Genomic DNA, 20,785 nt, shown 5'->3' on the forward strand with positions numbered 1-20,785 from the left:
CATATGCTTGTTACCTGACTAACAAACTTTCATCGCACAACATAAGGCTTATATATCTAGCGTTAAATATTAGTTACACAGAAAATTAGGATTTTCTACAAAACTTACTGTTTGTTGTCAAAACTAAGAGCCAATCAGAGCCAGTTAGCTCATTGATCAGATGACAGCCGACCATTTCCCATCATGCCCTTGGTCTTGCAGCTGGTGGAGAGTAACTGCGACGCCTGGTTACCGTTGCCTATGTGTGCATGACATCAGAGCAAATCGGGATCAAGTCAGACACAAATCTAACCAGCATGCATTGTACTGCAATCAAATCTGTGCAGGCCTGGTCCGTCGTGAATGAGTCTAGCGTGGTTTTAATATTGTGGCTGATTGGCGTATGTGATTTCATTTAGAAGCTGCAAAAAACTACAAACATTTTAACAACTATTTCAGTGGAGTCTTTCATAGTGTGACTGCTGTTGCAAAGGATTTGACATCTCAACATGAACACTATTTTTGGCTCCTTCTGATTTAAAGATGCTGAATATGAGCTCATAATATTGGCTATAAGCAGTTTTATTACATATTGGTTGAATCCTCCTGTAACCATGAGTATGAATGTGTACGTGTACACTCCCCTTCTGCATGCTGCTCTGTGACTTGTTCAGTAATTATAGCTATTGTGAGAATGTGATATTCCTCTTTGTTTATGGGCAATATTGCCTCTGAAGTACAATCATATTGGCCAGATAATGACCAAAACCAAGCAAATACTCTTTAACTTGATATTGTGCTCAGGATTTTCAAATAAATATTGAATGATTAAAATATTGATGAGTTATGAGACAAAATGTGACTTCTCAAGGCTTACTATTAATAAAAGAAACTTATAACAAAACTTGTACTACACCTGAAATATCTGCATGATCATTTACAATGAAATGGGTTTTTAAAAAGATGTCAGAGCTCGAACATTATTTATAAAAAAAAACCATTTTACTTGAAAACTCACAAAATCAACATTCACAGCACTGACCAGACAACTGCAATCATGAAGGCATAACAAGAACTCTGAGTAGTGCATGAACATAGCTTTCAGAAACACATTGTGGAATATCCAAACTCTTTTTCCTTTGGGCAAAAAAATAGCTTTGTTTCTGTGTTGCTAGGAAACTAACTCTCCTGTCCTCTCCTTTCTATTTTCAGCAGCGACATCTTTCCTTTGCTAAAGGAGACAGAAATATGATTAGTGATTCGAGATGTGAGAACATTCTTCAGTTGGTTTGTGATCAGCTGAGGTTGAACACAGTCTCTCTCAGGTTGAGGCTTCCTTTGGCTGTTTGAGCTGGCAGGCTAAACTCCCTCACCAGCTCTGTTGGTGTGGTTAATCCCTTCTCCGGAGCTGCTATTCAGGCTGGAGGAAAACATGCCTCGGTACATGGCCCTCTCTTTCTGTAACTCCCGATTCAGTTTTTCCTCAGCCCTCTGCAGGTGCTTCCTCACGTTGGCATCTGTGACAGAAAAATGAAGTTGTTTTGTTTTGGAAAGGCATACTTCCCTTTATCCCACAGGTGTTCAAATATACAGGAGGAGACAGAGAATCTGCAGAATTATGCTAGAGATATTATGTGTATAGATAAGATTTATCCGGCAAGAGCCACAAATCCTTGAGTGACAATCAGAAAAACCTTCTAAAACTAAACTTTAGTTACATGTCACATACTTGGTCTTGCAAAATTGAACAGAATTAATTGTTTGGCTGATAAAGCAGTCCATGAAACAGGAATACGATTTACAATTTGATCTTTACCAGCTATGAATTTACAGTGCATCAAATTTTTTATCTGAAAGACTTTTAATACAGAATGTATCTTAAGTTGTATGGTCATTTAATCAGTGATAAGATAAAACTTGTTGATCAGCAATGCTGTTCTGAAACTTAGTAATTAGTTACTTCTCTCAAGAGTAACTGAGTTACTTTAATAGTTATGGGATATAAAAGTAATTAGTTTCTAGGGAAAGTAACTTTACTTTCAAATGTCAGCATGAATTCTGTCATTAATGCACACAGGTATTTTAGTGTTGCTATGGACAAGACAATAGTCAGTTTTGTAGATCACTGTCACTGATGGGAGTTATTAACACTGCTGACCACCAGAAGGCAGCATAGCATTCCTTCCTGTAAGCTACACTAGCACTGACTTGGTTAGACAGTTGGCTTTCATTTAAGAAGACCCACATGATAGGTTAGTTTGAGTTGAACTGCACTGCGCCTGGAAAGTAGATGAGATCAGGTGGCCACAGCAGGAAGTGGTGACAAAAAGCTGCAGTCAAGTCAGACTGTTTTCAGAAGCCTTCAGAGAGTATACAGGAAATATTTACATTCTGATCCATCTGAAGGCTACCTGTAACTTGCAGACCATGTTTGAATAGTTATACCTGAAGAAACAGAGCATGCAATCTTGATCGCTGATGAAATTGAAGCAGAAAAGAACACCCTACAATACCATGATCCTTTTTCCTTTTTCCATCTGCCTTGTAAACCACTGTTTAACTGCTCGTTTTGATAAGTGATATACAATCTAAATGTCCTTATATGGTAATAGTGACCCAATAATTTATGCAAACATAACAGGCTGTCTACAGTGGACACTTTGCATATCTTTTGTTAAAGGTGCTTCCAGTTTAATCAATACAGCTGTTTATACAGGCCATGTAGCGGCCCCAGCTTCACTTGCACCTTTTGCGTTTTGCTGTGACCAAAGTCTATTTGTGAGTCATTTCACTACACTGAAGCTGCCACAAATACTTCTATGACAGTACAGGGGTTGAACGCATCCTGTGTAGACACTGATAGAGGTCTGAAGATACGTGTCCAGTGCAGACAAGGAGTAAGACTGCACTGAAAAACTGAGACATTGCTATGGAATAAATTATCCAAATTCATATGGACAATGTCCTAAGCCTGGTTAGGATGATCCTGAAGTGTTGGCTCTTTTCTTACCATTAGGCTGCTCTCTGCAGGCCTGGGTGAGATACTGTTTGGCAGTTTGTGCATCTCCCATCTCCAGAGTGGCTACTCCTGCCCTGTACAGTGCTTTGACATCACCCGGTCGCCACTGTAGGACCCGCAGGCTGTACTCCCGAACACGAGCATAGTCAACATTCTGTTTCTGCAGCAAACAGACTGAAAGAGATACATATATGTATAATACAAAATACTGTACATGCTGCACCCAGCTGCCAATTTCCCTCATAAGGCAGTCAGTCAAAAGCTCTCTTATAAAGGAAGTCACCGCTTGGAGCACCACTCAATATAAAACTGATGACTACAGTAACTCAGAAAGAGCTACCACTTCAATAGTTTTTAAAAGAACCTGGAATATATTTAAGTCAAATCTAGCACTCTTTTCCCCCTTGGATTTTGCATGGTTGTCATGTTTTATCTACCAGCTAAGTTGTTGTAGCAGTCCACTTGTGTATTTCTCAGTGCAGCCTCCTGTTCAGCTGTGAGGGCAGGGGTGTCGGGTCCAAATCCTTTGACTGACGTCATCACATCAGAGTCGAGGCCTCTGAGGACCAGCAGAGCACGGTGATAACGCCCGATGGCTGAGCGAATGTTCTTCTCCCTGTAGAAAGCGTTCCCTTCTGTTTTCATTTGAGCTGCTTCCTCTAGCAAAGTCCAAACTGGCTTTGTGGAGGTCTGTCTACGTCCAGAAAAGCTTGGCTCTGCTGCTGCCGCCGCCCCCTGGACATCCAGACTGTCCTCTCCTCCTCCAGCCTCCATTTCTGCAATGGAGCTAGTCAGCTATCAAGATAAACAAGTAAACATAAATGAATGTATGACAAAGCTGTGAGAGGGCCTTACATACAAAATGAGACATGTTGGTTTAGGTCCTATTCATATTTCTGCGGAAAGACAAAACAAGACATTTTTGGAGAGTCTTTTTTTTAAGTTTGTTTGTTTCTATATTTAATTTGAATAAAGTTTCAGCAGCATCCACGTGTTTGAACTGGGGGCGTGTGGTGTGACGTGTGCACGCACAAGTGAACAGCAAATCAGGGTTATAGAAGACCTGGACTGAACCAGACGAGACGAATTTTTTTTTCTTTTTCTGCTGTTTCATTTCCGTTTGAAAACCTCCGTTTTGGGAGATTCTGCAGCGCAGCAGTGTTTTTAAGACTTGACCTGACGTTCATCTGGCACGAGAGTGAGTAGATAAGGACTGAATTTTCATTTTTGGCTGAATTATCCCTTAAAGTTATCAGCAACTACCCCGACTTTAATGGAAGAGACGTTGGGGTCGTTATATCTCACTGTATCAACGTCTGACTATGTCCTGGTTGCTAAATTAGATAACGAACCTCTGCAACGACCTGCCATTCGTACAGGTCTCTGTCTTAATCTGAGGTAATTTGAGATATCTTACTTTGAAATCTTGTCCCTCTGTTTACTACATCCGGATACATGAAACATGATACCAAGTCATTAAAAGTAAAAGATAATTCTGATTCTATGTATCAGCAGCCACCTCCAGCCCTCTATAAGAACACTTACCGTTAACTACCGTGTTTCCTTTTCGCTACAGCCACTTTGCTGTCGTTAACTTGACTGTATTTGCGGCGTTGCTAAGAAACGCTAGTTGCTGTCGCCACGCCGGAGTCCAGATTGTGCTGAACGGGAGCAGACGTCACGATTAGAAAGCGTCATTTAAGAACATTTACAACGGACTTTAACGAACGTTCGGTGCAGGGGAACGTTAACGGTTTGTGGCTGCAGCTAACTGGGCTAGCAAAGTTACCATGCTAACTCCACCTCCTCACACACTAGGTAAGTCTCATTCTGCTCAGTTCAGTTTTTTTTTTTTTTTACGCATTTTAACGGTCCGGTTACAGTGCAATAAGATGGATATATCATCTCACCTTTACACGCTTCTGAAGACACTCAACGCACAGCTCTCTCAGGTGACAACCATTCCGCTGCTTTACCAGGCGCTTCCGTGTTTTCTAACGAAGAACTGGTCAAAACCGCAACTTCATGCAGCGTTACTGCCACAGCAAGGTGAACCCAGGAACTACCAGAACGTGAACACGTTCGTCTTCTTCGTTGGATTTTTAAAGGCGGTTGGCATCCAAACGTTGCATTACCGCCCTCTACTGGATTGAGTGACTCAAGTGCCAATATTCCTCTCTAAATTAATAACAATAATAAGAAAAATTAAGAAATTAAAAATTAAATACATTTTAAAAAATCCTCTCCTTCATCCCATTCTTCAGTAAACTAGTCTACTAGTCTAGGTGCTGAGAGGGCATTTAAAGCCTCTCTCAGCAGCCCCTGCACCTCCCCACCAGTGATTTACCCCAACATCCAAAAACTTTTTTGCAGCATCAACAATCTCAATTCTCCCAGACTTTCTTTCTGCCTGAGCAGCACAGTTAATTACCATGGCCAAAAAAGCTGGGAACTTGGTCTTGTCCTTGCAAAAACAACATTCATCATGCTTCCTACTGTAACTGTTCTCCCTAACTGTTTCCTCGTCAACTACTCCATTACAATCTAGAAACCTCCCTGCATCAAATTCATACAAGGCACCATCAATAACACCCTTTACTGGAGTTCTTCTCTTAAGCAGAAAACATGACACATGGTATTCACCTAACTCTGTAGTTTTCAATGCTTTCTCCAGTTGTGTCTTTGATACGCATCCAGCAATTATTAAACCTCTTTTTAAACTTCTTCTGATTTCACCAAGTTTTTTTTTTTTAATCCAGCTTACTACTTCTTGTTTGTCAGATAAAACTCCAAATGTGCTCTGGCTTGCAGGTTTTATTTCTGTTAAGTGGATTTCTCTTTTGTTGTCATAAGTTCTTTTTAACTTTTCCCTTCCTGAATCCTTCCTTCCATCTGCTGCTTTCAAACTAGTTGACCTCAATCTTTCACTCCCATCCCATTACATAAACACACAAATGAACAAAAAACAAGCAAATAAATAAATAAGTGTGTGTTATATCCTTTATTTAACCAGGTAAAAGCCTCATTGAAATAAAAAAATAATCCTTTTTCAAGAGTGACCTGGCCAAGATGGCAGCATAAAACATCATTACAAGTTACAACAACACAAACAGACATATAGAGACTCTGGCATACAACGATGACCATTTAGCAGTAGCATACAAAGTACAGTACAATAGTGCATGTGATTTCCACAGCCAGTAGTAAAGTGCAAAGCACAAAGCTACACAGTGTCTAAATTTAGGCACTGGTCAGGGGCATTCATAAAAAGCAAATCACCGTAATCCAGCAGAGGTAAAAAAAAAAAAAAAAAAAAAAGTTGCAGATATCAACCACACCACCAAATGATACATAGGTCCAACCCTTAAAGGGACAGTTCACCCCAAAATCAAGATACATATTTTTCCTCTGGCCAGTAGTACTATTTATCTATCTATACTGTTTTAGAGTGAGTTGCATAGTTTTAGAGATATTGAACCTTTATAAAAAGCTCCACCAGGAACAAAAAAGAGCTCTCCTATGGGGGAAACCTGAAGAACACTTTATCATTCTAGGCAGCATCTCCAAGAGTTCCAAATTTTCAAATGTTACAACCAGCTTTGAAGTTAAATCTGCCACAGTTATCACTGTAAACTGCAAATGTGCAGTGCAAGAAAGGATAGCCTGACAGATGTAGCAACAGCAACTAAGGAGGGTGGGGCTTAGCGAACGGTCAAGTATTGACAAAATCACTAACACTTGTTGCATTGATTAATTCTTGCAAGTATTCAAGTATTTAGTCTGTATAAAAAACAGACATATGTAGCTCTGTACAAAACATGTTAGCATCCCATTATGTCCTGCTGATCTGTGGTTAACATTAATTCAGTTTCATTTTGAACTTCAGCTTTGTCCTCCTCATCTGTTCTGGTGGTGCCACTGCTCAGTAAGTTCAGTGGTGGTTTTGGAGTTTTCTCTTTAAGTACATCCCACCTCTCAGGAATCACTCCTTTACTGAAGAGCAGTGAGGCCAAGTAGGAGAACAACAAAATGGTAAGGATGGTGGACAACATGCAGATCGTCCTGACAGGAGAGCGCTGGACGTACACGCCATCTTCCAGAGTGCAACCTGGGAAGTGAAGAACAACAGGCAACCCTAAGGATGGATCGCCGCTCAGCACTCTCAGCAACACACCAACTAGCAAGCCCATGATGGAGCCATAGCCGTTGGAGATGTTGAAGAAAAGGACGCAGATGAGTTGAGGAAACATGATGGTATAAGTTATGTCTGAGCCCAGGATCCAGAAAACCATGATGCTGTTGTTTAGGAAGGTGAGCGATGTGCCAGCCAAGCCCACCAACACCACAGTGGCACGGATCACCCACTGGAGCTCCTGATCTGATGCCTGCAGGGGGAAAAAGTTATTCAACTGAAACAGAAAAAAAACCCCATAAGTCTCTCCTTCCCCTCCAGTCTCCTCCTACCTTGGTCCTCAGGATGTTCTTATAGATGTTGGTTGTGAAGATGGAGGCGGCTGACAGTAAAGCTGAGTCCGTTGATGACATCACAGCAGCAGCTATAGCTCCGACACCGACTATGGAGATGTAGTGTGGGGTGAGGTGTTGCAGAGCAATGGGCAGGACCTGACTGGCCTCTCCACGCTCGTATGGGGACGGGGAGCCGTATGTGGTCATGTTCCAGTCTGACACCAAAAATGTAACAATGTGACACAAAAAATAGCACTGTCTCATTTTTCCTTCCAATTTGATTCAGTCCTTGTACCTGTTGATGCTGCGACTGCTCCTATCAAGACAGGTGGGATTCCAAATATGAACATGAGGGGAGCTGCAATAAAGCAGATGATCCTGGCAGTGGCTGACGAAGAAGCTGACAGGGTCCTCTGGTGGAAGTCCTGACATCCAAGGTTACCAAGAGCCTTAAAAAACAAATCAAAAACACTCTTTCTATATTTGTGTGTCATCCTGACCATTTGTTGTCCTTTCGCTTCACTTTTAATGGCTGCCATGAAACCAGATTCAGAAGAATTTCATGTCACACAACAAATAACAGTGAATACTCACTTTCCAAATTAATTCAATGCAAGAAATCTGCTGTGAAATGTAGCTAATGATAATATATGGGACAAAGTTGCTGGTGCTATCGTCAAATCTCTACTCTCAGAACGTGTCTTGGTATCTCCCCCTCCTATTCAGTCACTATAAGTTCAGCCATTTCCTGATGTTCCACAAGTTATTTCACTTTTAACACGGAGTGTCTGTGTTAAAACTCTGAGCAATGCATAACTGAACACTTAAGTAATTATGGACAAACACTTTAAGAGATTAAAGGGTTTTCTTTTATGACATCTTAAGGAAAACTTTATGGTGTTTTTAACCAACTTGAGTTTTCTTAAGGGATTCTCAAATGAAAATTTAAGATAAACCTTTGCCTAAGTGGTTTAATGTAATTGGGAACAGGTGGGCAAGAAAACTGTTCGTAAGACAACCTGTGTATATAATGAACAGTATCTTTGGGATAGATACAGAGAGGTTATGCACACAGTCTTTTAAGTAAGTTACCCAACTTTTTCTCATCAATATGGCCACCATTAAAAAAAGGTCTATTCCCCCAGTAGTCAATGATGATAGCATGTACAGAAAAACAAAGCGACAGTACAAAATTCCTGAATGTAGTGCTTACCAATAATAAGAAATTATCGATCCACCTCCACACTCTTTCTCCGTCCACTGAACCAATCCAGGGGGCCTGGTAGGTGGCGTTGAAAGCGGTTGTGGTAATGTCAACTGAATGGGGGTTCATCAGGATAAAGGGGACACATAACCACTGCAGAGGAGACAAGTACAAGTACAAACATTTTAAAACATGCACATTCAATGGATAAAGAAAAGGGACAGATGTTCAGTTTCAGATTACCCACGCTGCATGCTGGTACACGATGAGCAGAGGGTTAGAGGCTTGACAGGATGCCAGGGAGGCAACATACATTTCTCATTTTATCCCTCAGGGTAAAACTTTCTGTAAGCTGTTTATAGTTGATTCCAACATTGAAACAGGCTTTAACAAGTTTCAAGATGTTGAATTGTCTCATTATAAGCTTTTAGAAAAAAATATTCTCTATATAAGAAAGGAACTCACCAAACTAAAGAAGATGAGGGTTAGCTGTATGATGTCTGTGTAGGCCACAGAGTAGAGACCTCCCAGTAGTGTGTAGATGATGGCTACTGCAGCAGAGATCCAAATGCAAAGAGTGTATGACAAATCCAGGATCACACTCATTGTTGCCCCTATAAAGTAAATTTAAAACATTTAAGACTATATCAGAATAAATCCTCACTCTGCTTTGACAACCACTGTGCACATAAATATAATTCCGGTTTTATGTAGATATGTTGCATGCTAGGCTCCACTATTTTAAAGAGAAGATGAAGAAAGAAGGGTAATATAATATAATATATGTAATAAACTCAGGCTCGTTCCATCTGATTACACAAAGAATCCAAGCCGGTGGCAGGTATTAAGAATAACTATGTAGAAATAACCAATCATCTCATGGATGGTCTCGTTAACTTATGTAAGTCATATAAAGGCAGTCAAAAACTCCTTAGCTTTTATACGTGTTGCTAGGGGACCTGTTAAAGTGGCATGTGCTGGGTTCAAATGTGACTCGTGAACTTTTAATTACAACATGGATGTCATGAATAGCACTTTGTGAATGAACATGACATGAAGGGGCTGTTCAAATTGGCTCATGTCGTAAACGCGGTAAGCACAACCCCACTTGAACGCACCAGTATACATCTGAAGTTAGCAAGTGTTAGCCAAATGCTAGCTAACTGACTACCTAATTTACATCAATCATGAACTAACTTGTTCTGTAGCAAAATGCTAGCTAACTAGCTAAGTGATCTACATCAATCATTAGCTGGCTAGTTACATCTGGGAGAACGTGCAACTGTATTATTGCAAAATGTGACTCTGAGAGAAAACTGACAGGAGTGTCACTTACCTAAACCAATTAGAGTTCCTGTAACCCAGATTACATCAGATATCAACAGCGCCACAGACAGAGCTCCACTTATCAAATGTCCATACTTGATCTGGAACGGGTCCATCATTGTCATATATTTTCTGTCTCTCATCATCTTGGCAAAGAACAGTCCACCTTAATAATTGGATGATAAAAAACGAGACAGTTTTCTGTCACCGCATGCATTCATGCATTTTCTCTATTTAAAGGTCAAGTATGTAAGATTTAGGAGGACACCTATTTGAAAAATAGTCAAGAAAAGGACCATGGGAGATTTCCTGACTGTTAAGCAAACTTACTATGACTGTATCCAGAGATGGAAAGTAACTAAGTACAAATACTTAAGTAGACTTTCCAGATATCTGTAGTTTACTTCGTATTTATTTTTCTGACAACTTGTTACTTTAACTCCTTACATCTTAACACAGATATCTGTACTTTCTACTCCTTACATTTTCAAAACAGACCTGTTACTTTATTTTTAGAGCATTTGAAAGAAATTTATGATTATTTCCCCAACATCAAGACTGATATTAACCTAAAGGGATGGGACAAGAACACATTAAAAAATATGATTCATTCAAAAAAAAAAAAAAAAAAAGTAAAAAAACGAAACAAGACAGAAAAGACGTAACTGGACAAAAAAATGATGCAAAAGATGTAATGACAAAAAAAATGTAAAAGATGTGACAAGATGAAAAACACTGTTAAAGATTGTTACTTTTTACTTTTTCACTTTTACTTAAGAAGTTAAGTCAGTACCTCTACATTTACCTTTTTTTACACAAGCATTTGTACTTCTGCTTGAGTAAAGAATGTGTGTACTTTTGCCACCTCTGACTGTATCATGAGCAAACTTCAGGATGATTTTCATATATGCTATGGCAGTCATTAATGTACAATATATACAGTAGAGTACAGTTCACATCCCTGATGATATTCAATATCATAGAGAGAGAAAAAGTGAAAAAGTGTCTTACCAACAATGAAAGAGAAAGCTCCTGTTAGTGGCATGACAGCCCAGGTCAGTCCCATGTTTGGAGTGTACACTGCCTCCCCCAGACCAACGATGAAGCCCCCTCCGACAAATGTAGCTGCACGCACAAACACACGCACACAAACATACATTTACTGTATACATACATACATATTCCCTACATTTGTGAGACAGATTTGCAGCAGCATAACTGTTTACATTGTAACCCTCTGTTTAGGCTAAACTGACCTGTGAGAATTGCAAAATAAAAAATGTAGTAGGATACAGAATTCTGTGCCACTTCAACACAGCCTTGTTTTATACACCATTTTAATTTATCCACAATGTGTAGGATTTAGTGGTATCTTGTGGTGAGCAGTGGCAGATTAGGAATAAGGATTAAGGATGTACTTGCTGTTTAACCACATGTTTGCGTTCACTTAGGCGTAGCGTTAATTTCTGGGGATGTGCACAACTATCACTCCAAATGAACACAGCATGCACAAGGCAGCCATGATGCATAGCAGGGGTGTATGCAGATTTGTAGTTGAAAGCAAATAGATGTCCAGCCTAAAGTGGTCATCAGCCCCTAGACTACTCTTTGTATGATGTGGTCAGCAACTGATTGGATGGATATAGCCTCCATCTACCCAACAAGGTCGCATTTCTCTTTTTTGTCTATGAAGAAATTAAAAATAGTCTGGCCTTTCAGGGGCCCTGACATACGTGGAGCCTTAGTCTGTAGCCAGCCTGTGCATTTATCCTCCCCAGGACGTGAGACTGTAGACTGCAACCAGCTGAACACCTCTTGCTTCACCCTACCTTTCTCCACAAATGTGAAGGAGAATAGTGGGTGTGAAACTTGCAAAAAATGCAACAGGCTATATTTAGAGCCACTGTTTGGTTTGTTCCTTCCGCGCTACTGTAGTAACATGGCGGTGCAATATGGCGACCTCTGTCGAAGAGAACCCATGCCCTTTGTAGATATAAACCTCTCCTTCTAAGGTAACAAAAACACAATCATTTCAGGTGAGTATACACTGTTGAAAACATTCTTATGAATGTTATATTCCATTCCTGTCATATTCTAAATCCCTGTTAATCTTGCACACTGGACCTACGATTAACCCCCCACCCTAATAATTAGGTATGATACAACAAAAAGGTGCTGAGTGATACAAGTTAAAGGCTGCAACACCGATAACGGTTATCAAGAACTACATCCAGAAAGATGGATGTCTTTTCATCTTAACATGCTTTTCACAAACGAATCAACTGACAAATAGCTGCTTCAAAACTGTTATTAAGTTACAACGTAACAAGTTACACACCACAGGCTCAGTATTTTGGCTCTGCTTTCATATCAGATATCAGATGAAGTGAGGCCATATGTTGAAGACAGAAAGGGTGAAGCAGGGAGGAGGAGCACTGAGCTGCAGGAAGGTTGTACTAGCACGCATTCACTGACAGTGATCCTACGTACAAGTATTGTATATAGGAGTGTGACTTCTGAAAAAAAGTTCAGTTACATTTGTTACATGTTATATGTATATGTATAATGTTTTGGGTGATGTTCTACCGTCTGCACACATACTATAGAGTTGTAATGTTCCATGAAATAGCTCATTCACTTGTACTTACCTGAGCATGTTAAGACTTTCAAGAAACAATACACTGCAATATAAAACTAAGCAGAAGGTTTTGAATGATTTTGTTAATTTATCAGTACTTTGCACCCACTCATTTCCCTGTAGAGAGGCAAATTCTATACAAATTCTAAAAGTTCTGTTCTGTTAATTCTTGATTTTCATTTGGCATTGCTAAATAACCCTAAATGTTTGAGTTATATATGATTCAAATTGCATTCAAAATTAAACTTTAAATAAAAATTTCTTTCACACATTGATGTTACCTGCAAGTACTTCTTCTACTTATTCAAATTTTTTTTTTTTCAGCTGCCCCATCACAAACTTACCTGTCATGGTGAAGACTCCCACCGCTGCGCTGATCCCTCTGTTGCCCAGCAGAGTGATCTCTGTCCGGTCTCCCTGCCTGCTGTCCTTCAGCCGCTTGGACTTCATGGAGGCCCAGATGCCGGTGCCCAGCACCATCAGGTAGAAGAGTACCATCACCACCAGCCCTGGGATGTTCAGGCCCATCGTGCACTGACTGAAGAATTGTTCTGCTCCTGCGTTCATAGCATGTTATAACAAGCAGGACCTGAGTTCAGTTAGATCATCATGTTGCAACCAGGGCTGCTAGGTCTTAGTTTTTCTCGCAGAATGGAGTGCCTATGTCGGGCCCCTTTCAGTGTGTCCCATGGGACCTGAATTCGGAAAAAAATCTGAACAGTAGTCTATGGTGAGAGACAAATTATTTTTTGATTCTGTTTGAACCATGCCACAAATTCCATATAAGTTAATTGGCAATTTAAGTCAAGAATTTTACAAGTCGAGACAGTCTCAGTTTGTCGTAGTTTAGTTTTGTGTGAACTACATCCTAGTATGAAAATACACAGGCACTTCCACAACTTCTGGGTGTGTAATATTTCTAATTACGTACCTTCACAGTCTGATACTTCAACAATTTTATGACTAACAGCGACTTTCTTGACTTGTAAATTTATGTTTTTAATTGACAAACGTGTAATTTGTGGAACAATTCATGTGGGATCAAAAAACAATTTGTCTGTTGCCATTGACAACAGTTCATATTTTTTCTGACGTTAGGCGCCATGGTGGTCACCAGAAGGGGTGTGACTAAGGCACTCTATTGAGCTGCTTTTGAAGTGTTGCAGGGGGATAATTTTTTTGTCTGCTGGTTGGGTGAGCCTATTTGGCATGCAAATTACATTAATAATGTGCATACATATGCATCTGTATTTTAAATGAAATAATTTATTTATACCTAAACCCTACCAAACTGACTCCAGATAAACATACACACACAGAGGAGGCACACATCACATGCACACTCACGTGCATATGCTCTTGGGCTGGTTTGACCTACCAATGGGTTGGTTTTGTCACCCAGACTTGGCAACCCGGCAATGGACATACAGTATAACCCAGACTTAGAGAAAGTGCAGTGAGAATCGTATAACCCTGGGCTTCACTTAATGCCTGAGCTAAGAATATGCTGTGTGAAAAGCCCCCTTGTGTCCCTGTTTGACCAAGGGTGGGGCTGAGCTACTCCCTCACAATGCACACAGGTAGATCTTAGCAGATAGTACTCCCTGAATGTAGGTGGAGCTGATTGTCATAAAGATTGGCAGCCGTTAGGAAACTGAAAAACTGTCCCCTGCCAGACGGACAGCTTCACTGCTCCCCTTTTCCCTCTGCTCAGCTTGCATCCACAGTCACTCTCTACCGCTCACTTTCTCACCGTCAACACACACAAAAACAAGAACTGTTGTAAGAGAGAATATGAGGGGATGGTGTTGTTGATATGTATTTTTATTCTTGATACATATTTTTCTCTCGTCTGTAGAGCTATTTTTCGGTCTAGATTGTTTTGGTATGAATTACTGTAGCGATGTATGCCTTCTCTTTAATACAATGCTACTATGGGATGCTTGGTTGTGGTGCTCAAAGCATCAAAACAAAAATAACCTCAACAAGAAATTCAACTGAACTTTGTGCTTTCTTCTGCACAGTGATGCAGCTGGCTGATGGTAGACAGAAAACAATCACATGAAACTGCTCACAACAAGGTTTGTAGATTATCTTGTTTAACCATGTCATGTATTCAGGAAAGTCACATTGCTGTTGAATTTTTAAAATTTTCAATTTTTCTGGCCCTTTGAGCACCACTGGCAAATTGCCACTTACATACTTTACATATGAAATATGTGAGATATGTCAACCGAGCTGTTCCTCTTTTACCGCTTAACCAGTTGGGCAAGTTAGCTGGAATTTTTATGGGTACACCTCGTTCATGAGCCCTGCAGACTTGAAACTATCTTTTTCACCACCTTCCCAAAACTCACAAGGGGGGAAGATTATTCCACAGCAGCCACACTGACCAGGCAGCCTGCAGATAATCAGCCTTCATGGGTCAGTTACAATTGCATACTATATGTAGCCTACAAGAGTAAATTCTGTTCACACGAGAAGTAATGTCACTTAGCCACACTGACACCACTGCTAATAATAGGTGCATAATACTAGGGGAACATGGGATAACACGCAAACTTAATTAAACATTTACAGGAACATGCATCAATATAAGGTCCATGAGGCTACCACCCATACACTAAAGAACACTGGGTTAAAATTTACCCAGTGTGGAATCAAGATTTCACTGGTAGCACTGGTCATCTTAGCCCAGTACCAATGGGTTAAGTTAGACCATGTGTTGGTGTTATTTTTATATAACTGTTGGGCAGGGGTGGAAGTAATTAATTAAAAATACTCAAATTACTGTAATTAAGTAGTTTTTTGGGGTACTTGTACTTTTATGAGTAGATTTTCAAGTCTGTACTTTTACTTGTACTTAAGTATTCATTACGCCTTTTAATCTACTTAGTTACATTTAAAATCATAGTTGAGTACTGAGTACAATTTCAATTAATATCCAGACCTTTTATCTTCATTTTTGTAGCCAATAAAATGATTCGATAGCAAAAAAGCCAATGAAAACCAGGACATATGGACAAACAAAACAAAATAACAAAAGTATGTTAATGACTGATCTTTAATTGATTTTTCATAAGAATTTAATCAGTTAAAAATGTATTCATGGGTATTTAATCAATAATTGTGGATGTAACTGCACCTCATCTAGCTTTGTTTTGTATGCTGGAGATGTTTGCTGAATAAGGAAATAAAAACTTGAAATGAGAGAAAAAAGGCAAAAAAACCAAAAAAACAGCCAATAAAAATTGATTGTTAGTGTTTTAACTATTGGTAAAGCAAAACACAAAATTTAGAGCCCTAGTCAGGAGAGGTGATGGTGACATCATCGGTTAAAAGTAACTAATACTCTGAGTATTTTTTTTGACGAATACTTTGTACTTTTACTTAAGTATTTTTCTAACACTAGTACTTTTACTTCTAATTGAGTAATATCTTAGCAATGTAATAGTACTTGTACTTGAGTACAGATTTTCAGTACTCTTTCCACCACTGCTGTAAACTGCACACCGAAGAGATGAAGAGGAGGGACAGAGTCTGGACTCTTCATCATGACTTACAATAATGCAGCGCAGCGACAAACGTTTTGTGGCGGAGACCAGTGTCAGTCAGTTTGGTCTTTGCAGCGACAGATATTTTTTATCTGTAGTGTTTAAAACACAGAACTGTACAGTAACATCAGGATTCATCATTAATAAAGTTTTTATATCGGCCGGTACTTCACACACTCGCTCCCTCTCCCTCCCTCCTCTCTGCAGCTCGTCTCTCCTCCCTCGCTGTTATGATCAATCGGTATGAAGTAATTCAATATTTAAAAGTAATCAAAGTGGAACAGGAGACGCGCCACAGAAGTATGCAGTAACACCTGTCCATATTCACACGCCCTCTCTCTCTCTGCTGTGAGTCAGCCTTATTTTTACTTTTACCTGGTTTCAGGTGGAGCTGCAGCTCGATCAGCACTCGCTCGTCTCCTTCCTCCTACACTTCTGTTTCTTTGTATTAGGTCAGTTGCCTAAACAGACAAGCCTGTTTACACTGTCGGTTGACAGAAGCTCGCCTCTTATTCAAACTATTGACTCAGGCCAGTAGAACAGAACGTGCGCTAATGGCGCGTCAAAAAATAAAATAAAATAAAAAACCAATAACAATAATAATAATAATAATAATAATAATAATAATAATAATAATAATAATAATAATAATAGTGGCATTAAAAGGAATTTGCGTTAACACATTATTAACGCGTTAACTTTGACAGCCATAATTATAATGCATCAGTGACTTTAACAAATCAGTCAGCTAACTGAATATCACTCTCTGATTAACTTACCAGTCTTGTGTCTCTGCAGGGCTGTTTGTGTGAAGAAATGTAGACTCATCCAGCTGGATTGTCTCCCTGGGATGGGCTGAGCTTATCATAGGCAGGCCCTAAGAGTTAACTGAGAGATTGGTATAATTTATATTTCACTCCTTCTCCATGAAGTCATATAGCCTTTTCTGGTGTGTGGGTGTTTTAATTTTCCCTCAGCTAGAACCAACCTTAGTTGCATGCTGAGAGAAAACAGGAAATTCTTTGGTCAGGGCTTTTACTGTATAATCTGGATTTTTAAAACAAACAAACAAACAAACAAACAAACAAACAAAATCTTCCAATCCATCTTTCTTATTAGCCCAATCCTTTTATATTTAACCTAAATTGAAGAGTATATTGAGAAAGGATAGCTGTAATTTTGATGTGCACAATAGTTATTCTAACAGTGGTGGAAGAGGTCCTCAGATCCTTTAATTAAGTAAAAGTACTAACACCACACTGTGAACATAATACATTACAAGTAAATGTCCTGCATTCAAATCCTTACATAAGCAGAAGTATTATCAATAAAATTTACTAAAGTATCAAAGATAAAAGTACTAAAAGTACTTCAACATTTTACTATTACATATGATGCTTTTGGATACAGCTGCAGTAATGCTTCTGTTGAATTTTACTGCTGTAGATATTTAATGGTTAGGCACTCTATGTAGAGTAGTTTAATCTACAGCAATTATCTTTTTCTCCAATGTATTTTGAACCAAGGAAATGAGGAACCACAAGATTTAAGCCTGCAAAACATCCACTTGAGCTTATTCAGTCGTGTCAGAAATACACTGGACCAATTAGCAAACATTAGATGGAGATGTGGCTCTCCAACCTTTAAAAAATGAGGCATTATAGATAATGCATGAAAATCAATAATGCAACTCCATGGATAGCTGCTGATAATTTTGACATCGCTTATAAAACAGCTGCCTCTGTTTATCTAGTTTGGAAAATGGAAGCAAAGTTGACAGTGGTGTATCTGTCTAGTCAGGAAAGGCTCATGATTATGTCTGGGTAAAACTGTGTTTCTGTGCCAAACTTACTTTATCCACGTGTGGGAAGAGTTTGTTTTTTCATTTTTAAATAATAAAAAAAGATGCTGGAAATAAGGACAAAGCAAATATGTGTTGGGCTGATGATAGGTACTGAGCTCATTAACAAACACTGCACCTGGAATCTTTTAATGGCTTTTGGTAGATCAGGGACTAAAAGGCACAATAGGTGTGGCTGCATGAAACTGGTTTGTACCCTTGGAGCAAAAATTAGTTCCTTGGCCCCTCTTCCCTCCAGTCCCCTCAAGTACAGTTATGATATTTTACCCTGAAAACAATATGCTCCTGGATTGTATTCCAGAAAGCAGATTTAATGGAAACTCTGTACTTGTTATGCTTGAGATGAGGGTAACTCTAGAGGTAATTTAAACTCTAGGAACTGAATCCATGAGCCTAACCTGCTCGCTGGCAGGTTTTCTTCAAGAAACCTAAAGTTTCCCTCTGTCTCCTCCATCTTACAGAGCCAGCCATGCTGTTTTTTTTAATCAATTTTATTTATAGAATGCAAGTCAGAGACATTCAGCAAATACAAAAGTACAATTTCTTTTCCTTTTTACCATTTTTATGAACTTAAGTGAACACCCCTCTCTCCCTCCCCAGACCTATGGTGCTCTTGCACAGTTTAAGTGTTACCTTGGGTGTGACAAGACAACGTAACATAAAAGAAAAGAAAATAGATAGCACAAGTCCAAACAATAAAAAAATGAATAAAAATAAATAAGCAGAATAATGATAATAAAAAGGTATATACACATATATATGTATACATATATGTACACATACACACATATAGCATAAAAGTAAAATTTAAAAAAGAAATAACAGATAAGCAAATAAAAAAATAAATAAATAAATAAAAATAATAAATAAAAAAATAAAAATGAAGTGCTAATGCTAGTCATTAGATATGTAAAGTAAAAGATTGTAGCTGCCTACTTCTTGGTCATCGTAGCTAGTTAGTTATGCTGGGTTGTCTCAGGGTGAATGAATCCTATTCGAGGAATGGCTATCTGCTGGCAGACAGGCGCAAAGGGGAGGGCTTAACTTTGACCATATGGCAGTTTCTCACAGAGACACTTCCCTAGCTGGCAGCTTATCAAGATATTTAAGTAGTGGACTCCAATGTGTATAGAACCTGTCAGATGAACCTTTAAGTGAGAACTTGATCTTCTCCAGTTTCAGAAAACATCAAATGTCATGTAGCCAGATTTTAATTGATGGTGGTTGAGGGGATTTCCACAATAAAAGGATTCTCTTACAAGCAATATGGGAGAAGAAGGCAATGACATTGTTTTGGGTTGCTGTGGTGCGAAGGTCGTCTAAAGGTTTTCCGAAAACAGCGATATGTGGGATTGGATTTAGATTCATGCCTAATATATCTGAAATTGCTTTGAAGAATGACTGCCAAAATTCAAACAGCCTGGGGCATGACCAAAACATGTGGGTAAGGTTGCACGGAGTCTGCGAGCACCTATTACATTCCTTGTTGGTTTTGTGTGGACCAAGCCTTGAGAGTTTTTATTTACTGTAATGTAGTCTATGGAGGACATTAAATTGTATAAGAGAGGGTCTGGTGCAGCTGGATGATGAGTTAACAGCACTCAAGGCCCTTTCCCAGAAGGCCTCAGAGGGGTTCAGTTGAAGTTCTGATTCCCAGTTCATCTTGATCTTATTTAGAATAGATTCGTTAGTTGGAGATAAGAGATTATACAGATATGAGATACGGCCTTTTGGTAGAGTTTTGGTCTTGAGAGCCAGGTCTATCCCGCTAGTTGTTGGGATACGTGGGAATGATGTCGCGTGTGTTTTTGCGAAGTCGTGCAGCTGGAAGTAAGAAAAACCTGACCTATGTAGATTAAAAGTAGGAATTCATTGGTTGAAGCTTGCAAATAAATCGTCAATGTATGAGTCTCCCAAATTACGTAACCCCTTATGCTGGAGATATACTAGCTTTTAACTACGCGTTTGCATACGCACCCCTACGCTTCATGGCTACCTCGCGTATCCTGCGTACCATTTGTAACGATGGTTGTGCGCGTCCTCAGAAATTAACGCTACGCATACGTGAACGCAAACGCATGGTTAAACAGCAAGTATAAATACAAATCAAAGCCAGCAATCGATTTTACCTTTAAAAAAAGCCAAAAGGCCACACACTGTCTTCTGTACTTGCAGTCAAAGATATAGGTAGGTTAATATTAGCCAGCTATGGGTAATATAAACCTTTATACAAAGTCCTAAATTGAAATACTCAGGTATTGTTAGCCTTTTCATGGTAGACAGAAATGAGCTATGAGCCTATGTATTTTTGATTCTGGGATGATGTAAAAGATGTGTGCAGAAAATTTGTTAAATATTGTTTGTCTCATCAAGAAAACAATTGACAATGGGGATTTTTTTAAATTTTTTATTATTTGTTTATACCAGCGCTGGACAGATACACAGGTCGGCTGATATTAGCCTGTCACAGCTATATTGTTATCCCATGAAACCTTTTTTTTGACAGCTCAATGCAACTTGTTTCTATTTTTTCTTTCAGTTTGTGTATATTTGATCATTTTTCTTAATTCAAGTTTAACATATATATTTATATATTTTGTATATGTTTTCATGTATAGTTATTTCTGATTATTGGAAATACTGGTGAAATTCATTATTTCAGTGATGTAAGTTTGGGCATTCAAGTTTATTGTTGAACTGTTAATTAATTATTTATTTATTTATTTATTTTTTTGAA

At 39.0% G+C, this 20,785-nt stretch overlaps 2 protein-coding genes across 2 annotated transcripts; both read right to left on the reverse strand.

Annotated features, from left to right (window-relative positions):
- Positions 1-959: 959 nt before the first annotated feature.
- ttc9c (tetratricopeptide repeat domain 9C) lies at positions 960-5,066 on the reverse strand. The gene is made up of 4 exons (XM_084719022.1): positions 4,909-5,066; positions 3,436-3,793; positions 2,990-3,172; positions 960-1,496 (listed from the first exon to the last, which is right to left on the reverse strand). Exons 2-4 carry the CDS (start codon positions 3,770-3,772, stop codon positions 1,339-1,341), a joined length of 678 nt encoding a protein of 225 aa, XP_084575148.1. The 5' UTR covers positions 3,773-3,793; positions 4,909-5,066; the 3' UTR covers positions 960-1,338.
- Positions 5,067-6,132: 1,066 nt separating this feature from the next.
- LOC146326703 (high-affinity choline transporter 1-like) lies at positions 6,133-13,186 on the reverse strand. Its single transcript, XM_084719023.1, has 8 exons — positions 12,978-13,186; positions 11,007-11,120; positions 10,006-10,161; positions 9,135-9,283; positions 8,679-8,822; positions 7,761-7,914; positions 7,463-7,680; positions 6,133-7,383 (listed from the first exon to the last, which is right to left on the reverse strand). The coding sequence occupies exons 1-8, from the start codon at positions 13,159-13,161 to the stop codon at positions 6,820-6,822; spliced, it is 1,683 nt and encodes a 560-aa protein (XP_084575149.1). The 5' UTR covers positions 13,162-13,186; the 3' UTR covers positions 6,133-6,819.
- Positions 13,187-20,785: the final 7,599 nt, after the last annotated feature.

This window comes from Lutjanus erythropterus, chromosome 5 (assembly GCF_056507025.1).
Source record: "Lutjanus erythropterus isolate fLutEry1 chromosome 5, fLutEry1.hap2, whole genome shotgun sequence".
NCBI lineage: Eukaryota > Metazoa > Chordata > Actinopteri > Lutjaniformes > Lutjanidae > Lutjanus > Lutjanus erythropterus.